This window comes from Bos indicus x Bos taurus, chromosome X, assembly GCF_003369695.1.
Source record: "Bos indicus x Bos taurus breed Angus x Brahman F1 hybrid chromosome X, Bos_hybrid_MaternalHap_v2.0, whole genome shotgun sequence".
NCBI classification, from domain to species: Eukaryota; Metazoa; Chordata; class Mammalia; order Artiodactyla; family Bovidae; genus Bos; species Bos indicus x Bos taurus.
Genome location: NC_040105.1, coordinates 132114825 through 132128868, shown reverse-complemented (window position 1 = coordinate 132128868; position 14044 = coordinate 132114825). Strand labels below are relative to the sequence as shown.

The window sequence follows — 14044 nt, the reverse complement described above, 5'->3', positions numbered from 1 at the left end:
CCTGCAGCCAGAAACCCTGGGACCAACTCTACCCTCCAGTGAGCTAACACTAGTCCTAGGACACTGGCTTCAGTCTTGCCCACCATTGTACTGATGCCAGCTCCAGGGCACCTGGGCCTTGCAGCCAGAGACCCCAGGACCAGCTTTGCCCACCAGTAGGCCAACACTCGACCTAAGACCTGATCTCACCCACCAAGGATCAGCCATCAGCCTCAAGACTACCACAACCATGCAGCCTGCCATGTCAGGAACTAGCCCCACCACAGAAGGCCTGAACACCAGCTCTGGGACAACTTGGGCCTCTCAGACAGTTGCTCTGGAATCTGGTCCCACACACAAGTGGGCTGACACTAGATCCAGGACACTTGCGGCCCTGCAGAAAGCCACCTCATGACCTGATGCCACCCACCCAAGGCTAGCAAGCCTTTGCACCAGGCACAGCAGTAACTAACCAGAGTGGGGGCAGACACATCTACCAGACCATGCATAATAGTATAGCTCAGCCCAACAGAAGGACCCATGCAGCCCATATAAGAGGCATTCCTAGAGCATATAGCTCTGGTGAACAGAGAGGATTGTGCTGTTAGAACACATAGGACGCCTTCTACAAAAGGTCACTTATCCAAGGTCTGGAAGCATAAACAAACTACCAAATACACAGAAATAAAAACAGCAACTTAGGCAAAATGAGGCAACAGGGGAATATTTTCCAAATGAAAGAACAAGATAAAACCCCAGAAGAACTAAGTGGTGGAATAAGCAATCTACCCAATAAAGAGTTCAAGCAATTATTGTAAAGATGTTAAAAAATTCAAGAAAAGATTGGATGAACAGAATGAGAAGTTAGAAATTTTGACAATGTGTTATAAAATATAAAGAAGAGACAGAGATGAAGAATACAATAACTGAAATAAAATATACACTAGGAGGAGGAATCCATGGTAGATTAGATGATACAGAGGTATGGATCACTAAACTGGAAGACAGAGTAGTGGAAATCATGGATGCTGAACAGAAAAAAGAATAAAGAATAAAAAGAAATGAGGGCAGTTTAAGAGACTTCTGGGACAACATCAAGCATACTACTATTTGCATTATAAGGGTCCCAAAAAGAGAAGAGAGAAAGAAAGGGGCAGAAAACATATTCGAAGGCATAATAAACTAAAAATTTCCTTAACTTGGGAAAGAAAAGAGACATCCCAATACAGTAAGCATAGAGAGTCCCAAACAGGATCAAACCAAAGAAGACTATAGTATAATTAGAGTATAATTAAAATGGCAAAAAATTAAAGATAAGGAATATTAAAAACAGCAAGGAAAAAGCACAAATTATATACAAGGGAACTCTCACAAGGCTATCGACTGACTTTTCAGTAGAAACTCTGCAGGCAAGAAGGGAGTGGCATGTTATATTTAAAGTGATGGAGGGGAAAAGCCTACAACCAAGAATACCCTACCTGGCAAGGCTTTCATTCAGACTTGCTGGAGAGATCAAAAATTTGTCAGAGAAGCAAATGTAAGAGTTCAGAATCATCAAACCAGCTTTATAAGAAAAGTTAAAGGGACTTCTACAGGAAAAAGAAAAGACCACACTAGAAACATGAAAATTATGAATGGAAAAATTTCATTGGTAAAGGCAAATATATAGTTAAAGGTAGAAAATCAACCGTGTATAAAGGTATTAGGAAGGTATTAAACAAAGGTAATAAAATCATCTATATCTACAGCAAATAATTGAGGAATACACAAAACAACAAACATGTAAGATATGACATTAAAAATGTTAAATGGTGCAGGAGGAGGGAGTAAAAATGCAGGAGTTAAAATGCATTTGAACTTAAGAAATCAGTAATTTAAATTTTTCATATGTATATATGACACCAAAACCAAAGGTGTCACAAAAACAAAATTGCAAGCCAATATAACTGATGAACATAGATGCAAATATTCTGAAATTTATTCCAGGACTGCAAGGATGGTTTAATATCCATAAATCAATTAATGTGATACACCGTATTAACAAATTAAAAGAAAAAAATCATATGATCATCTTGATATAGAAAAAGCTTTCAACAAAATTAAACATCAATTTATGATTTAAAAAAATAAAAATAAAAAATAAACAGCTCTCTTGGGCTCCCTGGTGGCTCAGTGGTAAAGAATCCACCTGCCAGTGCAGGAGACACAGGTTCGATCCCTGATCTGGGACAATCCTACATGCCGTGAGCAACTAAGGCTGTGTCCCACAACTATTGAAGCTGTGCTCTACAGCTTGGGAGCCACAACTACTGAGCCCATGTGCTGTAACTGCTGAAGCCTGAGTGCTCTACAGGCCCTGCTCCACAATAAGAGAAACTACTGCGCTGAGAAATTTGCACACTTCAGCTAGAGAGTAGGCCCTGCTGTCCAGAATTAGAGAAAAGCGTGTGCAGCAACAAAGACCCAGCACAGAAAAAAATAAAATATAATCAGTTTAAAAACAAACAAAAAAAACGCTCAACAAAGAAGAGAGAACATACCTCAGCATAATAAAGGCTATATATGACCAACCCACAGCTAACATTATACTCAACAGTGAAAAGCTGAAAGCATTTCCTCTAAGATCAGGAACAAGACAAGGATGTCCATTTTCATCACTTTTATTCAACATAATATTGGAAGGCCTAGCCATAGCAAACAAGAAAAAGAAATAAAAGGAGCCTAAATTGGGAAAGAAGAACTAAAACTGTCACTATCTTCAGATGACATGATACTATACATAGAAATCCTAAAGATGCTACCAATAAACTACTAGAATTCATGATGAACTTAATAAAGTTGCAAGATACAAAATTAATGCACAGAAATCTGAGACATTTCTATACACTAACAACAAATAATCAGAAAGAGAAATTAATAAAACAATTCCATTTACAGTTACATCAAAAAGAAGAAGATATCTGCGATATCTTTTACCTACCTAAAGAGGTAAAAGAACTGTACTTGGAAAAGTATAAGGTACTGATGAAAGAAACTGAAGAGGACTCAAATGAATGGAAAGATGTACTGTGCTCATAGATTGGAAGAATTAATATTGTCAAAATGATCATATTACCCAAGGCAACCTACAGATTCAATGTAATCCCTATCAAATACCAATGACATTTTTCACAGAAGCAGAACAAATAATTCTAAAATGTTTATGGAAACAAAAATTACCCTGGATAGACAAAACAACTTCAAGAAAGAATAACAAAACTGGCGGTATGACGGTCCCTGATTTCAAACTATACAACAGTTACAGCCATCAAAGCAGTATGATACTAGTACAAATCAGACATGAATATCAGTGGAATAGAATACAGTGCCCAGAAATGAACCCACACTTACATGGGCAATTAATCTACAATACTGGAGGCAAGAATATACAATAGGGAAAAAAACAACCTCTTCAGTAACTGGTATTGGGAAAACTGGACAGCTACGTGGTAAGGAATCAAACTGGACTACTTTCTCACATCATATGAAAAAATAAATTCAAAACAGTTTAACACTTAAATGTAAGACCTGAAACCATAAAACTTCTTTTAAAAAAAGCAGTAAGCTCTTTGACATCAGTCTTAGTAATTTTTTTGTGTGTATATATTTCCTCAGGCAAGGGAAACAAAAGCAAAAATAAACAAATGGGACTACATCAAACTAAAAGATCTTTGCAGAGTGAAGGAAACTATCAAGCAGCAAAGGCCACCTACTGAATGGAAGAAGATATTTTCAAACGATACATCAGATAAGGGGTTAATATCCAAAACATACAAAGAGTTAATGTACTAACTCAACATCAAAAAAAACAAACAACCTGATTGAAAAATAGGTAGAGGATCTGAGTAAACATTTTTCCAAAGAAGACATACACATGGCCAGCAAGCACATGAAAAGACACTCAATATCACCAGTCACCATGTGTGTATGGGTACTCAGTCACTTCAGTCATGTCCAACTCTTTGTGACCCCGTGGACTATAGCCCGCCAGGCTCCTCTGTCCGTGGGATTTCCGAGGCAAGAATACTGGAATGGGTTGCCATTTCCTGACCTAGGGATCGAACCTGTGTCTCCTGCATTGGCAGGCAGAGTCTTTACCACTGAGCCACCTGGGAAGTCGTCACTAATCATTGGGGAAATGCTAATCAAAATCACAAAGAAATTACACCTCACACCTGTCAGAATGGCTTTTATCAAAAAAGACAACAAGTAACAAGTGTTGACAAGGTCATGGAGAAAAGGGAACCCTTTTGCACTGTTGATGGAAATGTAAATTGGTGAAGCCATTATAGAAAGTAGTATGGAGATTCCTCAAAAAATTAAAAGTAGAACTATCATACAATCCAGTAATTCCACTTCTGGGTATTTATCTGATGAAGACAAAACATTAATTAGGAAAGATGTACGCACCTTATGTTTATTGTGGCATTATTTAAAATAGCCAAGACACAGAAGCAGCCTAATTGTGCATTGATAGATGAATGGATACAGAAGATGTGGGGTGTATATACACACAATGGAGTGTAACTCAGCCAAGAAAAGAATTAAACCTTGCCATTTACAACAGTATGGATGGACCTAGAGGGTATCATGGGCTTCCTTGCTGGCTCAGTGGTAAAGAACCTGCCTGCCAATGCAAGAGTCGCAGGTTCAATCCCTGTGTCAGCAAGATCCCCTGGAGGCGGAAATGGCAGCCCGTTTCAGTATTCTGGCCTGGGAAACCCCATGGACAGAGGATCCTGGTGGGCTGCAATCCATGGGGTTGCAAAAGAGTTGTACACGATGTAGCAACTAAACAACAACAAGAGAGTATTATGCTAAGGGAAATGTCAGACAAAGACAAATATTGTATAATTTCACTTATCTGTCAAATATTAAAAAAACAAAATACATAAACAAACATACCAAAACAGAAACAGTAATAGATGCAGAGAACAAACAAGTTGTTACCAGAGGGGAGAGGGATGGGAGGAGAAAAGAAATAGGTGATGGAAATTAAGAGGTACAAACTTCCATCTGCAAAATAAACGTCATGGTATGAAATGTACAGTGTGAGGAATACAGTCAATAACTAATATCTTGTATGGTGACATATCATATCAATAACTAGACTTATCTTGGTGATCATTTTGAAATGTACCAAAATAGCGAATCACTATGTTGTGTAACAGGCAGTAACATAGTGTAGTAGGCCGATTATGCTTCAAAAACAAACTCATAGAAAAAAGAAGTCAAATTTGTGGTTACCAGAGGCAAGGGGTGGGGAAAGAAGGAATTGGATAAAGGCAGTCAAAAAGTACAAGCTGTCAGCTGTAAGATAAATAAGCACTAGGGATGTAATGTCAACATGGTAAATATAATTAGCATTGCTGTATGTACAAAAGTTAGTTAACAGTGAATCCTCAGAGTTCTTATCATACACACAAAAAAGTGTTTTTCTAATTCTGTAATTTTGTATCTATATGAGATAATTGATGTTCAATAAATTTATTGTGATAATCATTTCATGATGTACGTATGTCAAATCATTATGCTGTGCACTTTAAACTTATACAGTGCTATGTATTCATTATATCTCAATAAAACTGGAAGAAAAATATTTAATGGTTAAGAAAAAGAATGTATACATGTGTTCCCCATCCTGTGGCGGATTCATGTTGATATATGGCAAAACCAATACAATATTGTAAAGTTAAAAAATAAAAGAAAAAAGAAAAAAAAGAAAGAAAAAGAATGTATTACTGCTGCTGCTGCTGCGTCACATCAGTCGTGTCTGACTCTGTGCAACCCCATAGACGGCAGCCCACCAGGCTCCCCCGTCCCTGGGATTCTCCAGGCAAGAACACTGGAGTGGGTTGCCATTTCCTTCTCCAATGCATGAAAGTGAAAAGTGAAAGTGAAGTCGCTCAGTCGTGTCCGACTCCTAGCGACCCCATGGACTGTGGCCCACCAGGCTCCTCCGTCCATGGGATTTTCCAGGCAAGAGTACTGGAGTGGGGTGCCATTGCCTTCTTTGAAAAGATGGAAACTAGAATAATAAAAAACACATCATGCTTAGTGACTCACTTTAAAATAATAGAGCATGGGAAGGGGAAAAAATAGTAACTTTACTGTGGAGTAACCTGACAGGCGCCACCTTAGTCAAGGTTAATGTGACCAATGATAAGTCATGTTGATAACATGTACCCTTTGATATGATGTGATTAGAAAGGCATTTCATCTCTGAGGTATTCTTTCCCAAAGCCCAATATCCCAATCTAATCATGAGAAAAACATTAAAGAAACCCAAACTGAAGGATATTTTACTTAGTATATGACAAATTCTGCTCAAAATTGTTAAGGTTATGAAAAACAAAGACTGAGAAACTGTCACCAATTAGAGGAGATTAAGAAGACAGGATAACTAAATGCAATGTGGTAGTGATGATAGGATCCTGAAGCAGATAAAGAACATGAATGGAAAAACTAGTGAAATAAGAACAACATCTGAAGTTTAGTTAACAATGTTATTTTAAAAATTTCAATAAATGATAGCATTACAGGAATTTGAAACTGAGTGAAGGGTGTATGGAAACTTTCTGTATTACTTTGCCACTTTTCTGTGAATCTAAAATTATTCCGAAATTAAAAGCTTATTTAAAAGAAACTTAATAAATCCAAAAGTAGATAAGAAAAGGAAAAAAAGGAAACAATAGATATGACAGACAGGAAAGAAACAGAAGGATGGCAGATATAAACTTTAATGTGTCAATAATTATAGTAATTGGATTAATATTCCAATTAAAAATATAGTTCAATTTATGAAAGAGTCAGCCACACGCTGCTTGCAAGAAACACATTTCATTTTATTTGTAAGAAACACATTTTAAATGACATGATTCAAAATGGTCAAAAATAAATAACAAAACAATATCATCCAAACAACAAATCAGGATAACTATGTGAATATCAGACAGAATAGAGTTTAAGGGAGCTGGCATTATAAACAGGGACTTTCCATAATGACAGAAGATTTGATTCAATAGGAGATGATAGCAATCTTAAATTTATATGTACCCTAAATAACAGAGTCAGAAAATATATAAAAAGTAACAGAACTAAAAGAAGAAATTTTAAAAATTCACAATCAGATTGGGAGATTCATACACATCTCCCCCAGTAATTGGCATAAAGGCAAATAAAAAACAGTTAAGCATATAGAAGATTGGACAACATGCTCAATCAACATGACCTGACAAATATACAATCTTACTGGCTCAAAGTGTTTAAACAAGATCTTGGACCAATAGTTGGCTGACCACTAAACTATGGTAACCTAAGGGTTAACTCTAGGTATCTAGGCTTAAAAATGAGAACAAGGGAAAGAAGAAATTAAAAATAAGAACAAGAATTTCTAAAAAACAACTGAGCACAGATGGCAGTTCTCACACACTACAGGGGAAATAGACACTACATAATTAGTCCAAGCACATCACTAAACAAAAACAAAAAATTAAAATTAAAAAACAATTAAACAAGGGGCAGCCCTTACACGGAAAAAAAAAAAAAAAGGAAGCTTATATAAATTGTCTCTAAGAGGGCCTAGGTGATAGATTTAGTACATAAAGACTTCAAATTGCTGTCACTGTTGTTGTTTAGTTGTTCAGTCATGTCCAACTCTTTGGGACCCCATGGACTGTACCCTGCCATGCTCCTCTGTCCATGGGATTTCCCAGGCAAGAAGAGTGGAGTGGGTTGTTATGTCCTCCTCCAGGGGATCTTCCTGACCCAGGGATCAAACCTGTGTCTCCATGGGGTCACAAAAGATTCGCAAAAGAGTCGGACACAACTTAGTAACTAAACAACAACAGCAATCTAACGAACAGAAAGTAAAAAGAATGAAGAAAATTGAAGAACCTCAAAGGCCACTGAGATACCATCGAACACCACTCATGCATAATGGAAGTTCCAGAAGAGGAGTGGAGAAAAAAAGGAACATAAAAAGTATTTGAAGAAACATTGGATGAAAACTTCTCAGATTTCAAAGATTACACATTCAAGAAGCTCAATGAATTCCAAGTAGCACAAAGTCAAAGATATTTACAGCTAGAGAGGTCATAGAAAAACTACTGAAAGCCAAAGCCAAAGAGAGAAGCCCAAAAACAGCGAGAAGAAAATTATATTCCTTATATAAAGAAACCACAATAAAATTAATAGCTGATTTCTAATCAGAAACAGTGGAGACAAGAAGGCAATCTTATGACATATTCAAAGTGCTGAGGGAAAGAAATTCAACCTAGGATTCTAAGAATCATTTCACCATAGCAACAGCTCATGACAACACTTTGTCCTCCCCAACTTCCAAGTGTCCCTTCAAGTCTTCTGCTGTAAGCTCTGCTGAAGGGAACCGTGTGGGAGAGCTCTTGAGCTGACACTATGGGGGACAGAGGAGGTGACAGATTCGAAGGTATGAGCACTGACTGCCTTAAACTGGAGTTACTGGAAGAAATCCATATGAAAGACTTAGTGCAAATCTCAATACTTGAATTAAGACAAAAGATAGTGGAACTGGAAGACAAACTCAATTCTAACTATGAAGGCAGTGAATGGAAAGCCCGTTATGAGGCACAACTTGAACTGAATGATCACCTACAAAAGCAAATTGCTAGTCTCAGAGAGAAAGTGGAAAAAATCCGTGGAAATCCTTCAGATAGACTATCTTCTATTCGTGTCTATGAACGGATGTCAGTGGAATCATTAAGTACATTACTTAAACAGCTAGAAAAAGAAAAAAGGAGGCTTGAAAGTCAAGTGAGAGAGTGTGCACTTAGACTGGAACGAGAATCAAAGGCTTACCGCAAGGTGAAGGATGAACATCGTATGTACCTAGCTAAAATGTCTCAGCTCTCTGACTCACCCCAGTCTTCTAAAGGACAACCAGTGAATCTGCATAGAATGAAAGAGGATCCAGTGAAAATAGGGAGATCTAATCCTGCTAATCAGAAGATGGTAAATGCCAAGAGAGGCCCAGAAAAAAAGATTACAAGATCAAATCATCTTCCAAAACTCAATCCATGATTCCAAAACTGGATGGAGTTCTCTATGTCTTCCCTTTTTTCATTTGTAATATTCAAACTGTGAAGTTACTGTTCAACACATTTTTCAAGAAATGAGGTAGATGAGAAAGAGCTATTAAACCTCTTTAAGCTCCTCTTCCAGTAGTGTGTTCTTTTGTCTGCCTAAAAGAAATTTTCTTAGTAATTTAGTCTAGTTACAAAAAATATTTTAGAAAGTAATTTTAGTGACCCTAAAATATGTAGTAGCAGTGTTTGTGATTCATAAAATATCCTAGGAAACCTGAATGCTGTTATCTTACACTTGATTTTAATAATATATCCTTTATCTACTCTGATACTAATATTGTTATTATAATTGGTTTATAGTTGGCTGTTAGCTTAAATATGTGAGTTCATCAAAACTGTGTGCTATTTTAGGCTATATCATGCTCATTTTTTAAAACCCAAGGTTTAAGTAAAGCTACAAACCCAAAGCATTTTCAACTTTGACTTGAAGCATCATGGTATTGTGGAAATAGTCTCCAATCAGGAGTCAGCTTGGCTATAGTCCCCTTCTGCTGTAAATTTATGAGAACTTGGGAAAGTCTCTTCACCTCATCTTTATTTTCTTTGTGACCCTACGGACTGTAGCCCACCAGGCTCTTCTGTCCCTGGAATTCTCCAGGCAAGAATAGAGTGGGTTGCCATTTCCTTCTCCAGGGGATCTTCCCGACCCAGGGATCCAACCCAGGTCTCCTGCACTGCAGGCAGACTCTACCAACTGAGCCACCAGGGAAGCCACAGTCCCCTTCTGCTGTAAAATTATGAGAACTTGAGAAAGTCTCCTCACCTAGTCTTTATTTTCCACACCTGTAAATTAAATGAGGCAAACTATGCAACTTCAAAGGCTTCTTACCATTCTAGAAAATGAATGCTTATTCAACTACTGCAAGGACTTGCCACTTAGTATATGGTGGGTGATATATGTCATTTTGGGATGTTTATTAATTCATAGTGATGGCCTAGTTTTTTGGAGCAAACTTTGCAATTGTCCACAATATTCAAGCAGTGGAGATTGAATAAAGATAGGAAAAAAGGTTCTTTTAAGGCATTTAGAAAATATATTGAATTCTCTTATTCATGTTTAGACTATTTTTGCAACTGTCACATAGGTCTGCAACATAAATATAATTTATTCTCCCAACTTAATAATAAACGAAACTGTTAGCCTTTAAATTTCCAGAAATCATCCAATGGCAATTATAGTTTCTAGCTTATGTTGTTCTCACCTGATATCCTAAAACCTAAATTCTTTCTATTCAGAATTGCCAGTATTGAATACCAAATACATTTCTATAACGATCTCTATAGACGTTCACTTTCTTTTTTTTAAGGAAGAATGCATAAATTTCATACAGCCAAATAATTCTTTTATATGACTTTAAAATGCAATGCAGTGAAATATAAAGCAACTTCCTATTAATTATTCCACATTGGAGTTTTTGGAAATATTTCCCCGTTCTTAAGCTAACTACAAATATTATATATTGACAGCAAGGAGATCCAACCAGTTCATCCTAGAGGAAATCAGTCCTGAATATTCATTGGAAGGACTGATGCTGAAGCTGAAACTCCTATACTTTGGCCACCCGATGCCAAGAACTGACTCATTTCCAATTCTGGGAAAGATTAAAGGCTGGAGGAGAAGGGGACAACAGAGGATGAGATGGTTGGATGGCATCACCGACTCAATGGACATGAGTTTGAGTAAACTCTGGGAGTTTGTGATGGACAGAGAGGCCTGGCATGCTGCGTTTCATGGGGTCATGACTGAGCAACTGAACTGAAACTGAACTGATGTGTTAGTCACTCAGTCGTGCCCAATTCTTTGTGACCCCATGGACTATAGCCTGCCAGGCTCCTCTGTCCATGGGATTTCCCAGGCAAGAATACTGGAGTGGGTTGCCATTTCCTTCTCCAGGGGATCTTCCCAACCCAGGGATTGAACCAGGGTCTCCTGCATTGCAGACAGATTCTTTACCATCTGAGCCACCTGGGAAGCCCACTATGACCTATATTAGTAAACAAATACTAGATTTTTATGTTTTATATTATCTTTCATATCATTAGCAGCAAATTAATACTCTGAATATTACAGATCATCACTGAAGAATTAACAAGCTTGTTTCTATTAATATCATGCAGAGGAAGGTAGGCTATTATAGGGATTAGATTGAGGAACATTTAAAATTATCTCAATCATTGTGATGGTTGTATTAGTTGAACATATTATCATGGGGACTCTATCACATTTAAGTGTTAGCTCTGCAAGAGCTATGTTGAAATACTTTCATATGTGACAAATTATCTTTTTTTTAAGTCTCTGTCTTAACCAGAGTGATGAGATGTTCGTGGGATAATATAAAGAACTGAAATGGGAGACTCTCTCAGATCTGTGTTCTGGTATCAGAAGTTAGAAGTTTTGCCACTTCTAAGCTTTTACTTTGAGTAGATCACTTTTCATTGAGTCACTTTCATCATTTATAGAATGGGGAGGGAATATTTATTCTAACTACTGCCTTGTAATTGCTGTGCAGGTCAAGGATATTTAGTAAATAATTATTTATTTACTTCTTTGTAACTTCTTTACCACTTTAAAAAAAGTGAGTTAGTTTTTACTAAATTTAGAGGTATAAAAACAACACTCGTAAGACAAAAGATGAAAATAAAAGTTTTGCAAGAATTCAAGATTGAGAAAAACTCTCGTTTTAAGGTTTCTAGCAGCCAGTACAAAGAAGGAACAAGTTAAACAGCTCTCTCTCTTTTCTGTAGAAGGAATATACAAGCAAATGAAAAGTTTGATCTAGTTCTATTTCTGAAGATAATTTTCCATGTGAGGTTTTATGAGAAAATGCAGTTATTTACTGCAATAATCAGAGCAGGGGCCAATATAGGGGAATGGGATTAAGAAATACAAACTGCTATGCATAAAATAGATAGGCAACAAGGATATACTGTACAGTACTGGGAATTAAAGCCATTATTTTGTAATAAATACAAAAGGGAGTATAATCTATGAAAATATTGAATCATGGTGTTCTACACCTGAAACTAATATAATGTGGTAAGTCAACTATATTTCAATTAAAAATAGCAATAATAATCAGAGAAAAAATGAAAATTTGGGGTCCCTTTTGGCTTAACACTGAAATGTGTATTAATATCAGTATTTAAGCTCAGAATTCATTAAGCAAAAAAATCAGTAAAAGAATATTTAATATATTTCAAAATCTAAAATATCTATATGTATCACAGAATATGAAGAAATACCATTTATAAAACAAATATTGCTATAATCAAAAAGATAGGTAATAATTGTCTTGGTGAGGATATGGAGAAATGGGAGCCCTTATACATTGCTGGTGGAGATGGAAAATGGTACAGCCACTTTGGAAAACAGTCTGGCAATTCTTCACAAGGTTAAACATAGAGTTAACACATGACCAGGCAATTCCACTCCTATGTATACAGCCAAGAGAAAAAAATATGACCACATAAAAACTTGTCCACAAATGTTTATAGCAGTATTATTTATAATAGCCAAAAAGTGGAAACATCTCAAATGTCTACTAATTAATGATTGGATAAACAAAATGTAGTATAGTCAAACAATGGAATATCATTCAACAGTATAAAGAAATGAAGTACTGGTATATGCTATGACATGGACAAACCTTGAAAGCAATATCTTAAGTGAAAGAAGCCAGTCACAAAAAATACCACACATTGCATAATTCCATTTACATAAAATGTCCAGAAGAGGCAAATCCATAAAGACAGAAAGGAGATGAGCTGTTGCCTGGGGCTGGTAGAATCACTGAGAGGATGAAGAGTGACTGCAAAGGGTACAGGGTTTCTCTCTCAAATGATGAAAATTTCTAAAATTGATTGTGGTGATGACTGCACAACTCTGTGAATATACTGCTAAAAACCATTGAACTGTACAATTTAAATGGGTTAATCATATGGAATATGATTGATGTCTCAATAATTCTGTTATTTAAAAAATAATTCTATATGCAGAAAAATAACCTTTAAAAATCAAAAAGCCCCACAAACAAAGACAGAGGGGAAAAAAAGCCTAAGAAAACAAATTGCTATCAGACTTGCTTGATCAGGCTGAAGAGGAATTGTAACTGGAGTCCCCACAAAGAAATAGAGCGACAAATGGCAACCCACTCTAGGATTCTTGCCTGGAGAATCCCATGGACAGAGGAGCCTGGTGGGCCATGGTCCATGGGGTCTCAGAGAGTCAGACACGACTGAAGTGACTAAGCATAAGCAATGTTAATTAGGGTTTCCCTTGTGGCTCAGCTGGTAAAGAATCCACCTGCAAAGCGGGAGACCTGGGTTCGATCCCTGGGTTAGGAAGATCCCCTGGAGAAGGGAAAGGCTACTCACTCCAGTATTCCTGCTTGGAGAACTCCATGGACTGAATAGTCCATGGGGTCACAAAGAGTCGGACACAACTGATCAACTTTCACTTCAATGTTAATTACATAGGAAAACAAAATACAAATATGTTTTTATTTCCTTCTCAAAACTGATTTAAAAGATATCTGCATGAACCAATATTATTAAAACATTGTTCATGAATTAGTGGCAGGGAGAGCCAGGGGCCCAAGTTTAGCTGTAGGGGGTGAAGGTGGCCAGGTTAGGGCCTAAAAAAATAGTGTTGAGAATATATAAGATGTAGTGTATATAACAATAATAGCACAAAGGAGGGCAGAGGAAAGGGAGCAATGTTAGAGCAAAGTTTCAATACACTACGAGAAATAAATTAGCATCAATGTGAAGGGCATTGTTTTAAAATATCTACTACAATCCTCAGTGAAAGTCATTCATTCGTGTCCAACTCTTTGAGACCCCATGGACTATACAGTCCATGGAATTCTCCAGGTCAGAATACTGGACCGGGTAGCCTTTCCCTT

The 14044-nt window shown here is 36.9% G+C and overlaps 1 protein-coding gene across 1 annotated transcript; it reads left to right on the top strand.

Moving 5' to 3' along the window:
* The first annotated feature begins 8433 nt into the window (after positions 1-8433).
* LOC113886876 (coiled-coil domain-containing protein 169-like) lies at positions 8434-9075 on the top strand. Its single transcript, XM_027533497.1, has one exon. It carries the CDS (start codon positions 8434-8436, stop codon positions 9073-9075), a length of 642 nt encoding a protein of 213 aa, XP_027389298.1.
* Positions 9076-14044: the final 4969 nt, after the last annotated feature.

Bases quoted from the DNA above. Each gene is read 5' to 3' on its own strand.
- LOC113886876 (XM_027533497.1), top strand. From the start codon at position 8,434: ATGGGGGACAGAGGAGGTGACAGATTCGAAGGTATGAGCACTGACTGC.